General features: G+C 40.4%; 1 protein-coding gene across 1 annotated transcript in view; it reads left to right on the forward strand.

Annotated features, from left to right (window-relative positions):
* The first annotated feature begins 4,738 nt into the window (after positions 1-4,738).
* PPP1R1C (protein phosphatase 1 regulatory inhibitor subunit 1C) overlaps positions 4,739-19,948 on the forward strand; it is a 42,970-nt gene continuing 27,760 nt past the window's right edge. The window contains 3 exon segments of the mRNA XM_057363750.1: positions 4,739-5,203; positions 5,206-5,340; positions 7,694-7,754. Coding sequence (XP_057219733.1) covers positions 5,090-5,203; positions 5,206-5,340; positions 7,694-7,754 — 310 coding nt within the window. The 5' untranslated portion in view covers positions 4,739-5,089.

Consider the following 19,948-nt stretch of genomic DNA (forward strand, 5'->3'; position numbering starts at 1 on the left):
CCCATGTGCTGACAGAAGAGCCAGTAGGGAAAAACACAGGCCTGGCTGAACAAGGAGCTTTCACTTTAACCTAGGGTAAAACAGAGACATTGGAAGATGGAGCAGGCAACTCAGGAAGGGTASAAGGATGTCATTAGGTCAYGTAGAAAAAAAAMYWWWARGKWAAARSYYYRSYWRRAMYYMAWYYKGSCMMYKSYKKKRAARRWWAWWAAAARKWGKYTTKKWARKWMYTTWAMMARRRRSMRRAWKRRGRAAAMCWYCMWYMWTTKKTKGRWWWKGGGGGKWAWWWTKKYMMCMARGRWKRARRAAARGSYKRRGKWMYTWAWKSCYTYYTTGYSYCWMWWTYWAWCAGACAGACCAGTTMTCCTCTGGGCAGTTGCCCCCTGCGCTGGTAGACAGAGATGGGGAGCASAATAGGCCCTGTGCGATCCAGGAGGAGGGATTTAGTGACCTCATGTGCCATTTAAACACTCACAAGCCTGTGAGGCTGGATGGGATTCTCCCAGACCTGAGGGTACTGGGTGAGCTGGGGGAAGAGCTTGCCAAGCCACTCCACCATTTATCATCAGTGCTGGTTAACCAGGAAAGTCCCAGCTGGAGGCTGCCCAGTGTGACACCCACCTATGAGAGGTGTTRGAAGCAGAATCCTGGGAGCTACAGGCCTGATCCTCAGTGCCACAGAAGTTTATGGATCAGATTGTCCTGAGTGCAAGCATGTGGCACCTAGAGGACAGCTGAAGGATCGAGCCCAGCCAGCATGGGTTTAGGAAAGGTAGGTCCTGTTTAGCCAATGTGATCTTTTTATGACCAGGTGGCCCGCCTAGGTGGATGAGGGAAAGACTGTGGATGTATTCAGCCTTTGGCGCTGTTTCCCATAGCATTCTCCTGGAGAAGCTGGCAGCCCATAACTCAGACAGGTGTGTTCTTTTCTGGGTGAAAAACTGGCTGCATGACTGGGCCCACATGACTTTTTGTCCTTCTCCTTGASCCGCCTGTGGCAGCACTTGGTACTCGTGAGACAGATGAGATCTGCTCTGCATTCTCCCACCATTGCAGATTTTCAATTCTTTGCATTTTTCTATATATAAATAGCAGACTGAGTTTCCAGCAGCTCAGTGGGAGTCACACTGTTTGCCATGCTGTTTGAAAAGAAAGTTTCAGGGKTGTTTTGAATATGTAATTCTTTATTCTTGGGAGGCTTACATCTCATTTAAGCACCTGTGAGTGAGGTACAGTGCAGAGCCCCATGAGGAAAACCTGCCCATGGATAGGTGTGGTATACACAGCAAAGTCCATGTCCAGTGTTCATGCTCTCTCCCTCTCTTTCTGCTTATGGCCAGYACCAAGAGCTGTGAAGCTGTGCCTCTGTCTGGCAAAGGCAGGGAAGAAGCTATTTGTAAGTTTGTTGGAAAAAGTCAGATGGAAGTGGCACATCAAGACCCTTTTGGCTGCAACAGAAAGCCCATGTGCTCTGCAGTGTTTGTCCCTCTTATGCTGCTGGGGCTGCCCAGCACATGCTGAGGCCATGTTGCTGTGAGGAGAGCTGTCAGCYGGAAAGCCCAAGGACGGCACAGACCAACGTACCTTGTTAATTCTCTCACGTGTCAGTGGCTACAGTGGGGATTAAAGTTGTGCCTAAGTGAATCGCCGCTTCCAAGCTAAGCCTCTGCCAAGGCACCCTGTTGGGTCAGGGTGCTGTAACTTTGGGCTTTCTGCATCTGCACCAGTGAATTAAGTAGGKTTTTTTTTACAATGAACTCCTGTTCTCCTCTCCTCTCTCCTCTTTAGAGTGATGCTGCAGTAATCTCTGACCACACCAAAGGAGCTAAGGCATATCATGGCCACAACAAAAATTGTGCATGGAGAGTGCAGAACACACACCATTGAATTCCCATCCCAGCAGCCTTGGCTTCGGCTAGAAAAAAGACATACACCTTTGCTAAGACAACAGGGRAAATAGCTCAAGCAGGAGCTATGCCATGAGTGCTTCCTTAGCAAATCCCTACAGCAGGATATTTTAAAAGGCAGTGCTTCATACCAGCACATAGAAAATGACATGGGAAGGAAGTATCTCAGTTATTATTATTAWTAATTCCATTATAGTTTTAGCTGAATCATGAAAGTATCTGAAACTGAAATTGTGGGGAGTACACTCAAAACAGAAGATGCGCTATAAGGATGTGTCAGTACTTAAATGTGTTTTAGCTCTTCCCCAGACTATGATGCAGTCCATAGAAAATGCCAGCACACTTTGCCTGGAGACTTCTAATGCTGCAAATTGGTGTAAGAGGGAGCCAAGCTAGGAATCCTGAAATGCTATATCTGAGTGCTCTCTCAATATGCCTTTTACACTATTTTAAAAATACTGTTATTGTATTAGGGCATGTGAAGATTGTTGGGCAGCCAACTCCAAATAGGCACAGGGAGAAGAGCTACAGGAGGCAAAAGCTTTCACATCACATTGTTGGAGAGCCTCTCTCCCAGGCTCAGCAGCCCTATTATGGATTTGTCCTTGTGCCTTGTTCTGTCTTTTGTCTTTGCCTGACTCCCTTCAGAACCTGCCAAAAAAAGAGGGTTTGTTGATTTGTTTCTTCGTAAGATTGTAGAGCTGTTTTTGTATATACCATTGCTAAAAATGCATTTGAGACAGGATTCATTTATACAGCAATGCCCAACAATCTAGAGCTGAAACACATTTCTATAATCCTTTGAGCATTTATGATTTTAATAAATTTTTAGTATCTGAATATGTTTTTTCAAAATATTTTATCATTATGAKAAGAAATTTTAAGCCTTTGCAATGACAATTATAGCTCCTGCAATCAGTAACATATAGTACAATTGCAGTTGTATAATTCAACACATGAAGTTGCATAGACAGCTAGAACAGATATTTAGGCTCTTTTCTAGAGAAATTAGAGAAAATTAGGTTAGAGAAACTTGGTATTTAAAATATTTATTAATATATATAGTAGCAATACATCTGGAAAACATTTTTCTGACATTATCTGGGACTGAAAAAACAAGCATTTCAATTTTGAAAATTCAATAGGGCAGCCACAACTTCAGATCCCCACGTATGTCCTCCCAGGGTGTAACCCTGTGGGTGTGTATATATCACTGGTATATCTGAAGCTGTCATTGAAATAATGGCACATCTGTGCATGAAGGACTTGTGAAATTGGATAATTAGAGTGTCCTGAAAACAACTCTCTCATTGTTCTAGTGAAAGCAGTGTGTGCCTATCTTGCTTTAGTGTCTTAGACTGAGTTTTGCCAGCACAACTGTTGCAGTTGCACTTTGGCTSTGATTGTGGAAGTCTATAAAGCCCATTATGTTTTGTCCTCATAGGAATAGTGAAGGCTTAAAAATGGTCATATGGAACACTGAATATCCATATTCTGTACATCTCYTTTGTTTGTTGTGGTAAATGAACATAAGCATTTCACTTAAACATTGAAAACATTCAGGACTCAGACTGGGAGGGCCCAGAATAACCTGATCTCAGCCCCTGTTTCAAGGAGCTAGTGGAACCAACTATCTCCAGAAGGCCCCCACCAAGCAGACTCTTCTGTGAWTCAAAAGTCTAAGTTAATGCACCTAAACTATCACAAGAAATCAAATTGGAAASTTGCCAGCTACTAGCTGTCAGCTGGAAACTGCTATGGTTCACTGCAGTTTTGCTTTGGATGAGGAGGGGAATTTTGGCYCTCACTGAGAGTTATTTTTTATCGTTGAGCCAGCTAGATCCTAAACTTTTAGTGTATTCTCACCTCCTGAGTTTTATCAAGTCTTCATAAACCAGCTAGCTTGTGTGCTTCTATGTTCAGAAACAGCCTGGTGTTCCAAAAATGTGTCACGGTTTTAATTCATAAAAATCAAAGCCAAACAAGTATTTGATCTCTGACTTGCTGGTTTATTCTGTGTGTTGTTCTCCACCACAATCCTCACTCCTTCCCCGCCTCCTCTGCTGGCACAGGTGGGAAAACACTCAGTGACTCAATAAGCTTGTGGTGAACTGTGAAAATCCTTAGTGTTCTCTGTGGCCTGAACGTTTTAAAATTCCTCTGAGTTTTGCAAAGACGTAGGTTAAGTCAGTGATTGCTGGGTATTGTTTCACACACTTCTTTTGAAWTAACATGAAATGACAAGTGAGAATCAATTATATTCTCAAAAGAGTACTATTGATATGATTGAMCAAATTATTTTCCTGGCCTTGGAATAAGGCACATATTTTGTATCTTTAAGTGGGATTTGGCTTCTGAATTTTAGTCATCCAAAAGTGAGATAACTAGTCTGAATCATCTTGCCTTTTTCTAGAGTTAATGGAGAGAAAATGTCATCCTCAGTAGACACATATCCCACTTCACTAGGGTGGAATGAGATTCTGTTGATGTGCTTAGCATGAGGRAGCCCAGAGAGCTGGCTCAAATGTGGGTGTTCTCAGCATCTGGAGTCCYGTGAAATGGAGCCCACCAAAGGAAATCGTGGTCTAAATCCACAAAACCAGCCTAAGGTGAAAACCCACTTACCACGCCAGAGAAACTGCTTGAAATTGTGGTCAAATGCTACCTATGWAGCATCATCACCAAGAATCTTCCTGTATGATTTAGGAGAGCCTAAAACTGTAAGTTTTAAAAAAAGATTTGTAAGAGCAAAGGCAATTGTTTGATACGTGAAAAGAGGAGAGCACTTCTGGCACACTGTAACAGAGATCGAATTATTGTGTCCACCCCTCCTGCTGCCTCCACCCCCAAAATCTGAAAACTTCCTGATTTGTGCTCATCAATAATTAAGAGCCCATCAGCAATACTCAGAGGGAGCTTGCATTGCACTTCTGAGCAGCCAGTTAGTAATATACAGTGGAGAGATCCTCTTTTTCAAATCCCAAGGCTCCAGGCCATGCAATGCTAGTATTGCATTTTCAATTAGCTTCTGAGTGAATGCTTGGCATATGTAGAAGTGAACTGGTACACAATTAGCTTATTGTTCCTTTCAGCTTTCTGCTGAGAGGATCTGAAGGGCTGCTGAAGAGAGGGGAGAGGGGGGAAAAATAAAGCAAATAGCCAAGGCAGTGGCATCTCTGTGGATGTGGAATAAGGGAGTTGCTCGGCTCCCGCAGATTCCCGTGCTAAATCAGGAGTTACAGCTGTTCCTGAGGAGCTCTCAGCCTGGCTGTGGGGACGGCGCCGGGGCACAGGCACAGACCCAGACTCCAGCTCCAGGCTCTGCTCTCGTCTGACTCACCTCAGCAGCACCATGGAGCCCAACAGCCCCAAAAAAATACAGTTTGCTGTGCCCCTGTTCCAGAGCCAAATAGATCCCGAGGCAGCTGAGCAGGTAAGAGGATGAGTTTCCTTTACTGTTTGGAGGGAATGGGGTAGGAATGGGGGCAAGGTGTGGGTGAGAACAGGTGATCCTTGTGGCCTAAAGGCTTTTCTGGCTTCTATTAGTGCGACTGTAGATTAAATACTCTGGAGGTTATAGAGATGTTGGATATGCCTAAAGAGGGAGAAGGATAGGTCCTCTAGCCAGAATAAGGCTTCTTTACCTTGGGCAGGTCTATTAGTACATATTTGTTGTGCTTTTTCTGTAACTGCACTTGTACCCTGATACTTACACTTCMCACGAATGCACTCAATGAATTCATTCTCAGTAAATCAACACAAGTATATTGCATGCACATAAAGCAAATCATCATGCTGATAATTGTTATCTAGTGCAAATATTGGGAAGAATATTTGGGACARCTTATTTACCATTCATTTTAACATGAGAAAATACAATTACTGTTTTGCACAACAGTCATCACTTCAATGACTTCCTGTATTTCTCATTATTTAATACAGTTTTTATGTCATCCTTACAGTGTTTTGTCCTTACAGTGTTTTGCCAAGCAAAACCAACACAGCATGTCTGAAAAATATATGCATATGGAAATATGCCTTACTTATTTCCTCATTGGAATTATATGTGTGCTATTTTAGGTTTTGACTCACTCCCTAAAGATACACATAATAATATATATATCTATATCTATACTGTACTGAGGTATATRTATCAGTACAGACATCTAAGGAGGGAAAGATATCTATTACAGTGTATAGATATGAGTTGATGCGCAGAAAAAAAGGGTCACAGGGAGTCCTGTGAGAAAACTGGATAAATCTTAATTAGGTGACCCAGTATATTTCTCTCAGTGCAAGTYCTTCTCAACATTTGCTTTTATTTGGGTAAGTCTCATTTTAGATGATATCAGGGGAATATTATAACCTTGACGGTTCCATACCATCAGCTGTAAAATTATTTGCACCTTYAGGACAGGTATCTAGTTTCCTGAATATTTTGATGCTGTGTCTCTTAAAAGGCAGGAACCTTTGCCAGAAAATGATGAGTTGTGAGTGACCATTGAATGTGAAATATTAGAAGGGTGCAGAAAAGAATTGCTGCGGGTCCTCATTTTATCCATAGGCACTCCTGAGCTGCGAGATGCCTGTGCCTTGCAGAACAGCTCTGCAATGAATTCATGCGTCAGTTCTGGTATTTTTTCTGAAACCTGTGAGAASTATAGGATTAGGATTTCCTGGATTTCCTGGAATTCCCATTGCTTTTGAAATGCTGTAGCCCATTTTCTGCCCGGTATTTATGGACAGTCCTTTTTCTTTTTTTTGTGTTGTGACTTTGATTCCAAGTGCTATACAATTTCACTGTGGGTGTGTGATGAAATTAAAATAGTAAAATCTACAGTCAGCTACAGTTACGCTAATCTGGAATAAACCCATTAACCCTGATGATGTAATTTTCCATTTACACCTCTGAAAGCAAAATCTGAACCCAGCTAAGTGCAGATGTTGGCTCAGCAAATAAAAGAGAACAAACGCACTGACATTGAGGTTTTGTGTCAGAATGGTTTCTAGCTTAAATGCTCCTGGTCCCTCTCTTAAATTCAATAGAATATCAAGCCTGGAGGCTTTAGTGGAGCAACACAAAGCTTTCAATACAAATGTGTGCATTATAGGARGGTAGTCCAATACCACGCAGTTCAGCCACATTAATGGAACAAAAGTAGTTACCCAGATAAACTCTGGAGAAGATGAATTGTATATAATTCAGGACTATATACTGGTATGTAAATCTGCTGTATTACTGTATTACTGGAGTAAGTATTTTTAGTCAAAGAACAGTAGTAAGACTTCTGACCACAGTTTAGAAATACAAGTTCATTGGAAGGCATGCATGCAATATCAACTCTGAAATGCTCTTGCAAAATATTATTATTTCTTATGAGAGCTATGACAGTTGTAGGAACCTGCATATACAAGCTTACAAACCACTGTAATCATCTTCCTGATGCAAAGCCAAATGCCAGTATTTTAAGATATGACTGATATTTTTCAGAAATACATATCCAAAACCTGAAGTCAAGATGATTACAAATCCTAAAGGTATTTTGGACAGCTCTCCCCGTGCCTTTGTTCTCCMTGAACAAGCAGCAGCATGACCCTGACTGCTGTCAGACCAGACAAGCTGTCGGTAAGARAGTGAAGCGCTGCTGTTCTTTAAATAGTTTCCTCTTTAAATTTGCCTGGTCTATACTCAGGAGGACACAGACAGATTTTTTTTTTTTGCTTTGCTTTGTGTGTGTGGCAATTGTTGGGTCCTATTGACTCTCCTTGGCTTGTATCTGTTACAGATCAGGAAAAGAAGGCCCACGCCAGCATCACTCGTCATCATGAATGAACACATGCCCCCAGGTAAGTGCTAACACACCTTCTAAACCACTGAACTTGTGTGCACAGGATTGCCTGCAGGCTGGTTGGATTAACAACATKATTTTCAAAATCCCACAGTAATTTTGTAGCAATAAATATCATATAATGGATCTTAAGACTGTTTGGAGTAAATCCCGTGAACACAGGTAATTCCTGGCCTTCAGACAATGTCATTAACTTCACCATTTCATCCTCCATGTAAATCTTGGTTATACRTGCAAGGGGAATTAATACGACCCAGATCCAGCACTTCCATCCACAAACGTTTTCTTTCCCTGGGTGGAGACTTTGGAGACTCATGAATTCCAATCCCTAGATATATCAGGGAGGCTCCAGGGCTAAATCAACCCAAGGAGTTGCTTCCACCAAACAAATTCTCTTCTAGTTTTCTGATGAAACATATAACTTGTATTTTCATTATTCCTTTTCAACTGYGAATGCATTATCCAAGTGTCCCCACAGAAGATTTTCTGTGGGATGGGATGATTTGAGGTTGTGACATACTTTGTCATATAAATATGACTTCAGAAAGATTCCTTAATAAGCTGTTTAGGGAGTGTTATAAACAAAAAACTCCACAAAAAGGGGAAAATCCTCARAACTTAATTCCTTGGAACACAGTGCCTACTTTATATCAAACTTTTCTTTTGTTGTGCTTGCAACATTTGTTTTCCTACCATATCTCTCAGTCACCTGAATCTTTGTTTTTTATGTTTTTTTGGAGAGTCGCTTTCTGTCTTGAATTCCGGGTAGTTCAGCACTCAGAAAGGGTGCATGAAAGATCTGCCTTGGATGGCTTTCCTTACYTTAATGGGATCTCCACTGTCTATGTTGCTAGGATTTAATTTAAAGCAAATTCACCTTGACTGTTAATCTCTTTTTCAATTCACTTTGTACACTTTGTACCGTCATATTTCCTTTTATAAACAGATACTTGGTACAATACCAAATCAAAACCAAACAAAGAATAAGAACTCTTTAATTTACAGGAAATTTTACWGTAAACAAAGTGGTGCATGTCTGTTATCACCTTTCCTGCAATGTTCATAGTAAGTCTTTAAATAAATCATTTTCATTATGAGTCAGGATTGCCAACTTCCATATAAGCCCATGAGTTAGTATTTGTCTTCACTTATTTAGATTTGTTTATTTAGATATTACTCATCTTTTCTAGATACTGGGAGCTCATATTAATGAATTCATTATCTGGCTAAATTATAACCTTGTCCCATTTTTAAATTTTACTTTTACAAAGTCAGATGAAAAAAAAAAAACTTTAAAAGCAGCTTTATTTTCCTGCCCTTCACCATGAGGTTCATGCATGAGCCCCTGCATGCAGATTTCCATAGGCTGTCATTTGCTCAATATGGGCGAGTGTTTTGAACACGATGTGTGCATTTAGCTGTGTAAACCTGCTGAAAACAAGGACTGGAAAGKCAGAAAATGGGTTTGTGCAAATGGAAGTGCAAATACTGAAAAAAATCTTTTTGGTCTTCATCTTGCAAGGTTCTGAGACTGTTGTATGCCTTCTGCTTTCAGAGTCAGCTGGTCCTGGGGCCTCTTGATACCTTGTTGATTAAATCGCAAAATGTTCATCAGTTATTGGATTTTGCATAGAATTCAGGGGGCTGCTAAATAAAACTTGTCTCCAAAAATACTAAATTCATCACTGAAAATGCATGCAGTTAATAAAAAAAAATATTAAGGGTTTTAACTTGACACTCCAACAAATTGCTTTACAAGTGTGATTACCTGCATGAATGGGAGAGTTTGACACTGTCATGTCCACCTTTTTTATTAGAGCTGGACTAAATGAGAATACTGTCTCTTGAATTTTACCTGCTGGAGTATTCCACTGCCCTTATTAAGAGCAAAGAGCTTGTGAAGGATATGCTTCCAAAAGTTTGAAATGTCCTAATGCAATTCCAAATGTTTGGATGCCCCTGCAAAGTTTACTCAAATTACCTAAACATCTCTTTTTTTGAAAAACAGAGACAAGCATACTCTAAGAATCAGACTTTTCTATAGCCTTCTGTTACAGCTGCTTCTGATTGCAGCAGGGGAAAAAGTAGCATTTTTGTGGTATTCTTGTGTTCTGGATGCAGACCCATCTGGAAACCAGAAGGCAATAAAATATGTTTGGACATTTCAGAACTTCATCATAAATTCAGCTTGAGATTTTCTGTAAAAAGATCTTGAAGTTGTTTTCTACTGAGCCTTTTCATCCATCCCTGATGACTGCTACAGCTTTGACAGGGATATGTCTTCACCTATTTGGGTCAGGTCAATTGTGCTACAAAGTGAAGATGGAACTTACCTACTAAGGCTAAGTCTTTTTAAACCATTGACAGCTACTCACAAACTGTAAGAAGAGTCTGCCTGACTTCCTTGCTTCCAAGCAGACAGTGTTAGACCACTCTGAATGATCTCAAGGCAGGTGAAAAATGTGACTACAGGAGCTCATATCCATCCTGCAGCATCATTCACTCCCATTGGCATCATACATAACTGCAATCACAGTCAACAAAAGAGAAATTTGAATTGGAGCAGCAACAGTGATTGTAGCGGACAATATGAGCTTGTGAAGCAGCACAGCAATGAATAAGCCTTAACTCTTTCTGTAAGTTCACTGTAAAGTGCTCTTAGATGGGTTATGTCACATCTGAACAGAGAAACTAGCACTAGCAAACTGAGGCTTGAATTATGAAGTTGCTAAAATCTACTGTGCTTCAGTTGCCATTAGTGGAGCTGTTATTTTCTGAGCATCTGATGTTTGATTTCGTAACATSTAATCAGTTTTACTTTTATCTGAAATTATAAGACTCTTTTACTATCTGTGAAGGCAAAGACAAATATAAGGTGGCAGAACCACACAAATGGGCAGCATCTCATCCTGTGCATGGGTTACTGGGGTAACCCACTCCCATCCTGCTATAGCCACCATTGCTCTAWGTCTGCCTTTTATGAAAGGAACACAAGCACATGATTAGTCTTAAAGACATATTTAACTATTGTGCTACACAAGAGTTGAATCAAAAATTGTTAAAGCTTTCCTGCTTCCTTTTTTTCTTGCAATATAATTGGAGTCAACAGAAGCTGAATACCACCACCACAAGCAACAGTCTCTGTGTACTCACAATCTCCTGTCTTCTTACCCAGCATAACAGAAAATATGGGAATATCAATTCTTATTATCTGAAATGGAAGTCTGAGCATGGTTTAAACTAGCAGAATATCATAATGCAGCAGCTCAAGAAAAAGCTGGTGGCAAAGTAGAGAATTGATAGCTGAGGGAAGAAAGTCTGTCAGACTACAACTCAGGTTTAATACCATTAGGGTTGGCTTTGATCAGGAAACAATGCCAACCTCCCTGTACAGACTGGCTTTGTCACAGGGCCAACACAACATCAAACAGTCTGGCTGGCAAAGGCTGTTCAACTTATGTCAAAGTGTTCAGTCTTCTTGAAGCATTAGGATATGGGTAAACAGTAGGATAAACTTCTGTGTATCTGAATTTTCTATGTATTTGCTGTTTCCAGCCCCGCTTCCTGCTTTGTTGCCTGTTTTGACTTCCTTGCTTGTAATGTAAATGTTACTCAGTGTTTGGAAATAGAGCTGTGAGAGAGCCCAATCTGATTTTTATTTATGCCTCAACATGTGTTGTGTGCTGGGAGCTCTGTCCCTCGGGAGGTTTTGCCTGGCAGCAGTCACTCATGGCACAGACTGGCACAGCTTCCCCTGCTGCTCTGCAACCCCCTGCCCTCATTGCTGGTGGGGCAATGCCYGGATGGGTGGGAAAACAGGARCACTTACCCTTCTTTATCAATAAACAGTTCTCAGATATAATATTGCCGTGTTTGCACTTTATTTTTTGTCCAAGAAATCAATTAAAAGAATCCTCCCCGACTCCCTCTTTTCAAGCGGGACGGGACAAGCTGCCTTTTCGTGCTTTGCAAATCTCACTTTAAAGCACAATGGGTATCTTATCACTGCAAAAGCAATATAAAACATATATTCCCAGTATAACTCAGTATTACTGAGCTTACTGAATGCTGGAAATTGTAACCTGAAGAAAAGCAAGGTGTACATGTCTCCAGACAGGGAAATTAGCGGTTTTGCTTTCTCATTCCTAGCTGATTTTTGGTTACCCAGAAAGGATTAATTCCTTTCAGCTTTTCAATTCCTGCCACTTCCCCAGAGCTCTGCTGAGATGCCTCATGGGCAGCTTTGGTATTTAGTGCAGCAGCAAGCAGAGCCAGGTGGGTGGTGGGAGGAAAATCTGCCCTTAGACCTTTGTCAATTCCATGACAACCCAAAGTAGTTGAGGTTTTTATGCTAAATTGGTTTTAGACACTCCCAGCCTTTCCCTGCACAGTAAATCTCATTACCACAGACAGATGTGCTTTTGTGCTGATGCAAACTGTACCAGCGGCACATTCTTGAGGGGATYAATGTGAGTTGATTTGCCCAGCGTTAATGTTTGTGACTAATATTAGTTGGATGATACTTCTAGGTGACTATGTTTGGCTTTAGATCTAATGATCTTAATTTTTTTCCAAGACAAAAAAAACTGAGATTAAAAAAAAAAAAAAAAAAAGATCTGCTTAACAAGAGGCAGGTGTTTCTGGGCATTGTCGAGCAGTTCTGCTGTGCTTTCTCAGGGAAGAATCTCAGCAGAAAACTCTTGGTCTCAGAGTTCATGGAAAGTGATAGGTTTTTCTGATSAAAGGTTGAGATTCTGGTAGGGTATGCTGCTTACTTTGGTCCTAGAGTAAGAACATTGAGAACTAGAGAGTGAGTAAGCCAAATAGCAGCTGTTTCAATTGCAAATTTGGTCTTCTAATGTGGTAATAGAGCATTCAGAAGAGCAGTATGTTAATAAAAACTCATTAACTGTATTTTTTTTTCAAACTAGTTCAAGGTCTTTCTATATGCTAAATGTATTTGCCATTTAAGAATTCTRTCTTTTTTTATACCAGTCTGGGAGTCTGTGGATGTATTTCAGTAAGCAATGAAAAACTTTCTTGTCCACTCACAGGAGAGGACTGGTACAGCCCAGAGAACATTCCCAGGGGCATCAGGATGTTCTGAGATCAGGCACTTCTTGTCAGGGCAGCGAGGAGCTTGGTGTTCTTTCAGCCTGTGCTGGAAGGGACTGTCTGACACAGTGAAACAATGAAATATATAAAGTAAACATTGTGTAATAAGACCTGACAGGTGATAGGGATTCCAGAACAGAGAGGAAAATGTCTGTGCCTGAAAATATCCTGCTGTATGACTGCAAATGTTCGGTGGCAAAAAGCATCCCTTTTTCTTACCTATATACACTGTGCTGACATGCTCTTTCATTTGGGTTTCTCTGAATTTATTCTGCAGTTTAGGTTCATCAAAGTCCCTGGTACAAGGCTCAGTGAAAGTTTCTCACACATACGCAGTGTGAGTACAGACTCCGTGAAAACCAAAAGAAAAGCTCAAGCACTTAGAAAAAAGAAGAAAAAAAAAGAAAAGCCAAGAACCTGTGCTTGAGCCGTTCTATATGCAGCCCAGAAGGAATGGYTCACAGGCTTCAAAAAGAAACAATTAATTTAAAAAGAAAGGGAGGGAATTTTTTGCATCAATCATGAAAATGTCCATATTTCATATAGTGCCCAAATGGAGTCTGGACTGTCTCTCTAGTCAGTAAAACAGTGAGGRGTCTACTCTACTCCTACAGAGCCTGTCAAAACAAAAAGCTGTTATGCATGGTATAACATGGTCAAAATTCACCTGTTTTACTGAATTTTTTATGTTTCTTTTTATCCACTCTTCCTTCATTTTCAGTGTTTGTTGACTGACTATACAGGTACATTTTACATCACACCCTATGAACTTGGTTGCTTTTTCTAGTTGGCTGCAGTGAGTAAACTTTGTCAAAACAAGAATGAGTCACAGTATTCACCAGAGCCTCCCATCCCTCCAGGAGATGAGGCAGTCCAGGGTGCAAACACTGCCTGAGAAAGCTCTGGTGGATGGAAATAGAGGTTGGATATTCACAATCAGCACTCAGGTTTGTGCCTACATCAGAAAAGTGGTGCAGCTGAGGACATAAAGCCAAAACTCCACAAGATTTTCTCGCTCTGGTATGGGTGGAATTGCACTAATCCATTCCTCTTGTTCCAGCCTTGAATACCCAAGAGATGAATTTAAATACTTTTTTATTTRTCAGTGCAGTAAACTCCTACTGTGTACCATGATTCTACTTGTTCCTCCTGCGCCCTGCCTCCCACTGGTTTTGTGTTGGAAGGGTCAATGTCCGTGGAACTATCTGAAATTGAATGAGGTGTTTTTAGAGCTGAACCTTGTACTCTTCATCTGTTTTCTTGTTCCTTATRCAAAAGCACCATAGAAACAGCCTTCTTCCACCCCAGGAGATTATTTGCAAATCATTTTGAATATACATGGCTTCATGTTACAGCTCTCCAGCTGCTTGATCATTCAGTGTCAGGACTGATAAGCTCTTGGCATGTTGACATTTGTTATCACCTCTGAGTGTATAGCATGGCAGAGCCGTGCCCTGGCTGGGGAATGACAGCCTGACCTGGGGAGGAAGTTAGCTGGACAGCTTCAAACTTTATTGCATTCATAACATTAATATTTTGCTAAGGAGCCCTTAAAAGGGTTCGCACTGTACCAAATACTCACGCACCTCATATAGCTTGTTTTGCTGAGAATTCTGAATAGATGGTGAGTTTTCTAGTAAAAAAAAAAAAAAAAAAAAAATGAAGTGTCCAGATGTAATTACTTCTTACAGTCAAAATACTTCAGCTGTATTTAATATAACTACATGAGCATCGAGTTTAGGGTGCTGATGGCATTCTAAAAAAATAATTTGGATCAAAATATTAGTTTAGGCTGTGACAAAGATTCTATTTGTATTTTYGGGGGGAGGGGAGTATTACATGATAAAAATATTCCAAAAATATTTGAAATTAGGTCCATTTAAACATTATAAGACAAAAGATTTTGAATAAGAATGTAAAGATAATTTGTTTTGAGATTATGTTAAAATCAACCTTCAATAATGTGCTATACTGATACTTTCAATATGTTTTTTTAGTTCACATCAGGTAATAAATGAAAATCCATTAATAGATGTTTCAGCCTTGCTGAGGGGAAAAGAACACAGCACAGGGTTTTTCTGACCTCTGCTATTCCGTACTTAATGCAGCACTCATTTACCATGGTGACGTGTGCGGAATAAATAGATAATGCAGATAGATGAGACAGAATCCAGCTTTTAGCACTAACCTCATTATGTTCAGAATATTGGGAAGGGGTTGCACTTAAAGCATCAGTCAAGGTAGCCCATTWATTGAGCTTTTACAGACAAAATTTAACTCTTTATATGGCATAACTGAAGTCAAAACTTCACTTCAAAAATACATCAGAAGTGGGAATTTAATGAATCTGGGCCTAAAGCTCACAGAAACTAAACAAACWGAATGTATCAATCCTGAAAGGTTTTGCCTACTCGAGAAGGCTGCAGAAACTCAGTAAGAGCGCAGGGAGGTGCAGAGCTGAGCTTTGCTTTCCTGTGAGGCTGAGCTGCCTTTGCCATCAGCCGGTGGAAACAGGATCAGTTGGATCAGCTGAGTCTCTTTTTACAGTAACCAAAGCAGTTCTARGGTAAAATTCAGCTTCATGTCTGTTGGAAGGAGCTCTGTTTTCTCCTTCTCCCCTTCAAAACGCTATTCCTGTGTCTGTATGTAAAATCACTTTTTTTTCTCAAATGGCTTTACTGGAGAATCAAGACTTTAAAGAATTGTGACCTGGATGATCTTTTTTGATCCTGACCAACATTAATTTTTCAGTGTCTGTTTTTGAAATACAGTGGACAGCAGCAGGCTTTTACTGTTCCAAAGTGTGCTTTCAAGCCTYCTGAAATGCTGGTGCTGCGGTGGGACTTAGGACTTAATGTGAACAGCAAATCCCACAGGAGGGTCAGGAACAGCTCATTCCACAGGAATCACAGWAGATGGAGATGTATCAAACAAAAGCCAGGGTCCCCTCTGTGCCTGGTATGTAGTGAGGTTAGCAGAAATCCTGAAAAATGYCTTTGGAAATTACAGCTGACTTATTCTGAGCCAACAGTGATTGCCCTGGTCTGTTCCAGCCCACCTAGTTGTGCTGAAGGCAACAATGATATTATGGAACCTTGTTTTGCTGACTCTTTGAAAGCTTGGAAAACCTAAAAATGGCTTTACAAAACTGCTGTTTGCATCTCCTTTTTTGTGAAAAGGGTGTAAACCCCCAAGAAGAGCTATTATTAGCAGCTGCCTCGACTCCTGTGTAAGATGATCCATGCATGTGAGGAGCTCTCTACATGTGCATTCTAACCACAAGCAAGCCACAAGCAGCTGGCCAGGACTGGCTTTACGACACATTCTTACTGAAATCCTTGAGGTATTATTCCAAAAGGAAGGAAATTGCTAAGGCAGCAAAAATAATCACTGGCTAAGGAAAAATTTTATTGTTTTGTGTGTTTTCTTCTCCCATGGCAAATGTCGCTTTCCAGAATGTGCAAACACATTCAGACGTGATATTTTTTTAATGATTTTATGAGCTATAGCATGCTAAGAAACATTTGGCTGGGGTTGTTTTTGGGGWTTTGGCTGCTCCTGCTGGTTTTTATTTAAGAGTTTAGAATATTCCTACAGCTCCCAGCTGAGCAAGGAGCCGCTCACAGTGATGACATTTGCAGCTGTAACACTGATACACACATTGCGATCGGTGGGTCAATTCTGAGCCATTTTCCATCACAGTGATTCCTGCACATGAAGTTATTTTGGTAAATGGTTTAAATGTATATCCGGGGATTTGTGAGTACTATATTTCTGGCAATCATGGATTTTACTTCATGATCTTTGCCTCAGTATCATATTCAGATCTCCAGCCTCTTCAGTTGTTTGAACACAGACTGAACCTAAAGCAAGCAAGCAGATGGAAAGCAGYACTTTCCTAATACTATCCAGTGTTACCAATGGGTAGCTGCCTTCTCAAGGTACTTGTCTTCCTTCTGTATTTAAAAGTAGTTAATGACCATTTTAAATCTCTCCATAAACTAATAACATTGGTATGACTTAGTCAATGTACAAAATAATTGCAAGCTGCCCGGGAAGTTTTTTGAGTATGAGCTTTGGGAACATTTGGTTCAACAGCAGCAATTACTAACAAAAATTTTGTAGTCTGGCAGTCGGTTTTACTTGGGCACACTCATTTCAGACTCAGGTTTCTTCTCTGAACTTATTTCTCTGAGTATTTGCTAGCAGCCACTCAACAGCTCTGGCCTTCCTCTAACCTCTCAAAAACATTTTTTGTCTCCACTGCTCCTCTGTTTCCTTCACATGAGTCGTATCTTTCACTGCCAAGTTTCAGGCCAGGTGAGAGTATGCTGTGAGTGTGGAAACAGCCYTTAGTCCATACAGCAAAGATGCAATCTTTATTGACGTCTGCTTTTGTGTCAGAATAGAGCTCATGTCACTGCAACCTCACAAGGAGGTGAGTTCTTGTTCTACACGGCTGGACAACTTTGARACAGTACATTGTAATTTAGGTCTACTTTGCAGTCCTTGTCTTTTGCCTTGTTCTGTATCTCTGTGAAAGCCCAATTTTCTAAGGTTTCCTTGTAGTTTAKTTTGGTTGTCCTGCACTGACTGGGGCATGCAGAAATGACGGCTGCCTGATTCCCCCTGATTCACACCAGAAAATCACTGTCATCCTGGTTCACATTTATTTGCTGCAAGAATAAGGGATTTTTTGCTTATGTGTATTTCTATGTAAATGGGAGATTTTAATCATTCTATGCAGCTGTGCATAAAATTCATATATAGATCCTCATGTATCTTATCTTATTTTGCTCATTTTGAGATCCGAGTTCACAAAAAACTTTCCCAATAGACCAAGGATTTTAAATTTCACATCACTAATCCCAGCAGTTTTCTTCAGTTTGTCTCGTTTATTTTCACTTATTTGAATGTATTAACCTGAACTTTCAATGATGCAGTGAATATTGATCTGACTTATTACTTAGTTTAGATACTGAGCAAGAGTTTTGACTAACAGGCAGTTTATGTGTGGCTGAAGTTCTTTCCCAGTTGCACCAAATCTAGAACCAGTTTATTAAATGAGAAAGTATTTTGCCTTTTTTTCTCTTCCCCCACCCCCACCTTAACACCCAGCAGAACCAGGCACTGATGAGCTCCTCTTTTCTAAGGGTCAGACATAGCAGACACCTCCAGATTCCCAACTGAGCTTAACTCTGTCATGCTGGAAACAGAGAGAACTACTTTGCTGTTTAATAAATGGTATCTTGAAACAAGTAAATTTTAGGGAGCTTCAAAGCAATGCAGAGGCAAGCCCTAATCTAGAGCTTCTGCCCACAGTGACACTYGGTGCTCCTGCCAGATGTTCCTCACAGTTCTGATGCCAGAAGTCCATATTGGTCAGCGGCAAATTATGTGAAAAGTTTAGTTCAGAGTCAYTCCTAGTAATTTAGTAAGAGATTTTTGTTTGGTCCAGAAAGTTTCTCATCTGAGAGATCCGAAGAAAAAATAAAGTACTTACCTCCTCTGGTTAATCTTATTTAGTCAGTGGTTCTCTGGAAGCTGTCTCCATCTCCTTCACCAAGGACGTGGTTTGTGCTGCTTAAAAAGCAATTAGAAGAAAACRTCTTCAAGGCTGGCATTATTTATATTGTGAATTAAAGCCAATCTTTACATTAGATGTCCCAACAGAATGTTTGCTTCAAGCGTGTTTCTCACTGGGTTGATTACTTCTCTGGGAAGACCTGCCAGGTCTGTAATTGTCCCCATGTCATAGATCCAGGAATTCAAGTCAGGAAATCTGTTCTCTGTGCCTTGCTCACCTGAACCTCTCTCATGAAGCAGGACAGGGTCTCTTCTGTTTCAGAAAATTCTACATGGAAGTTTTTTCTTCATGACAGCTTTTCCCACATGTTTTATGTCTGGTCACTCAAAGCCAGGACAGTATGAGGATAAACAAAGTCTTACAGAGCTGGCAGCAGCTGGGAGACCACAAAGTCAGACACAAATGCAGCTTCAAGACAACAGGCAGAAAACGTAGTCTTTTTTAAGAAGGGAGAAAATAATTAAATTTTTATCCTCTTCCAAAATTTATTTTGGGAAGCTATATTTGATTTATGGGATTTACTTATAATTTTTCTTATATTAATTTTTATCATGTATTTTAGGGAAGCAGAATGAAAAATTTGGAACAAAATTCTTAGGAGAAGGATGATTTTTGTGCTTGTTGTAATAATTCATGACTACTCTGTGGTAAGGCTGCAGACCTGATTCATCACTCTTGTATTCTAGTTTAATGCCAGTGAAATGAGACTGATTTCCATGAGTCTGGCATGAAGCTGGAATAACAAGATGGTGAATCAGGCACTATAATTCCCTTCTGAGATTCATGTGATGTAAACAAATACATTCATATTGACATTTGAGGTTTGTAATGTCTCCAATTTCTTCCAAAATAGATTATGTTTACCAGAATGCATATTTTAAAGAAAATTTGATCTGTGTAATTTGTGAAAGGTGGTTTTATTTCRTTTTCTTGTGGCTGTGCAGTTTGAAGTGGGTCCTTAGGTCTGTGTGTGTGATCAGAGATGTAGACACTGTGTGGAGCAGATGCTGTTGTGGGCAGCAGGAGGGAAAGGATGRTTGTTCTTTTCCTTTAGAGGCTGACTTTGAGCACCTTTAGGAAGGATTCGGTCTAACAAGAGAGATGGCAGCCCCTGCTCTCAGTACTAGTAATGCCTACTTGAATACTGAAGATGGGAAATACAGAACTGAGTAAATAACTGATTTACCTGGGGAAAAAACTGAGTGTCCAAACTGCAGATCCATTTGGCCCGTAGTATTTTAGTGACGTACAAAGGGCTGGTTACAGACAGCAGCTAGTTGGGAAAAGCTGTGCTGTGATCTCTGAGACACAGTGATGACGAGGTTCCTTGGTGACAGTGCTCTCAGCACAATGTGGGACCTTTCCCAAACTGCACACCTCAGCTGCAAGCGCCTGACAGGAGAGAGAGGCATGCAAATGCCTGTGTGTGCAGCAAATTCCTCTCTGCCCTGTTTTCATTAAYGCTTGCTGTACAGATCTTGTTATCAGTG

The sequence above is a fragment of the Malurus melanocephalus genome, unplaced genomic scaffold (genome assembly GCF_030028575.1).
Source record: "Malurus melanocephalus ecotype Western Australia unplaced genomic scaffold, MMel_1.1 scaffold_30, whole genome shotgun sequence".
NCBI classification, from domain to species: domain Eukaryota; kingdom Metazoa; phylum Chordata; class Aves; order Passeriformes; family Maluridae; genus Malurus; species Malurus melanocephalus.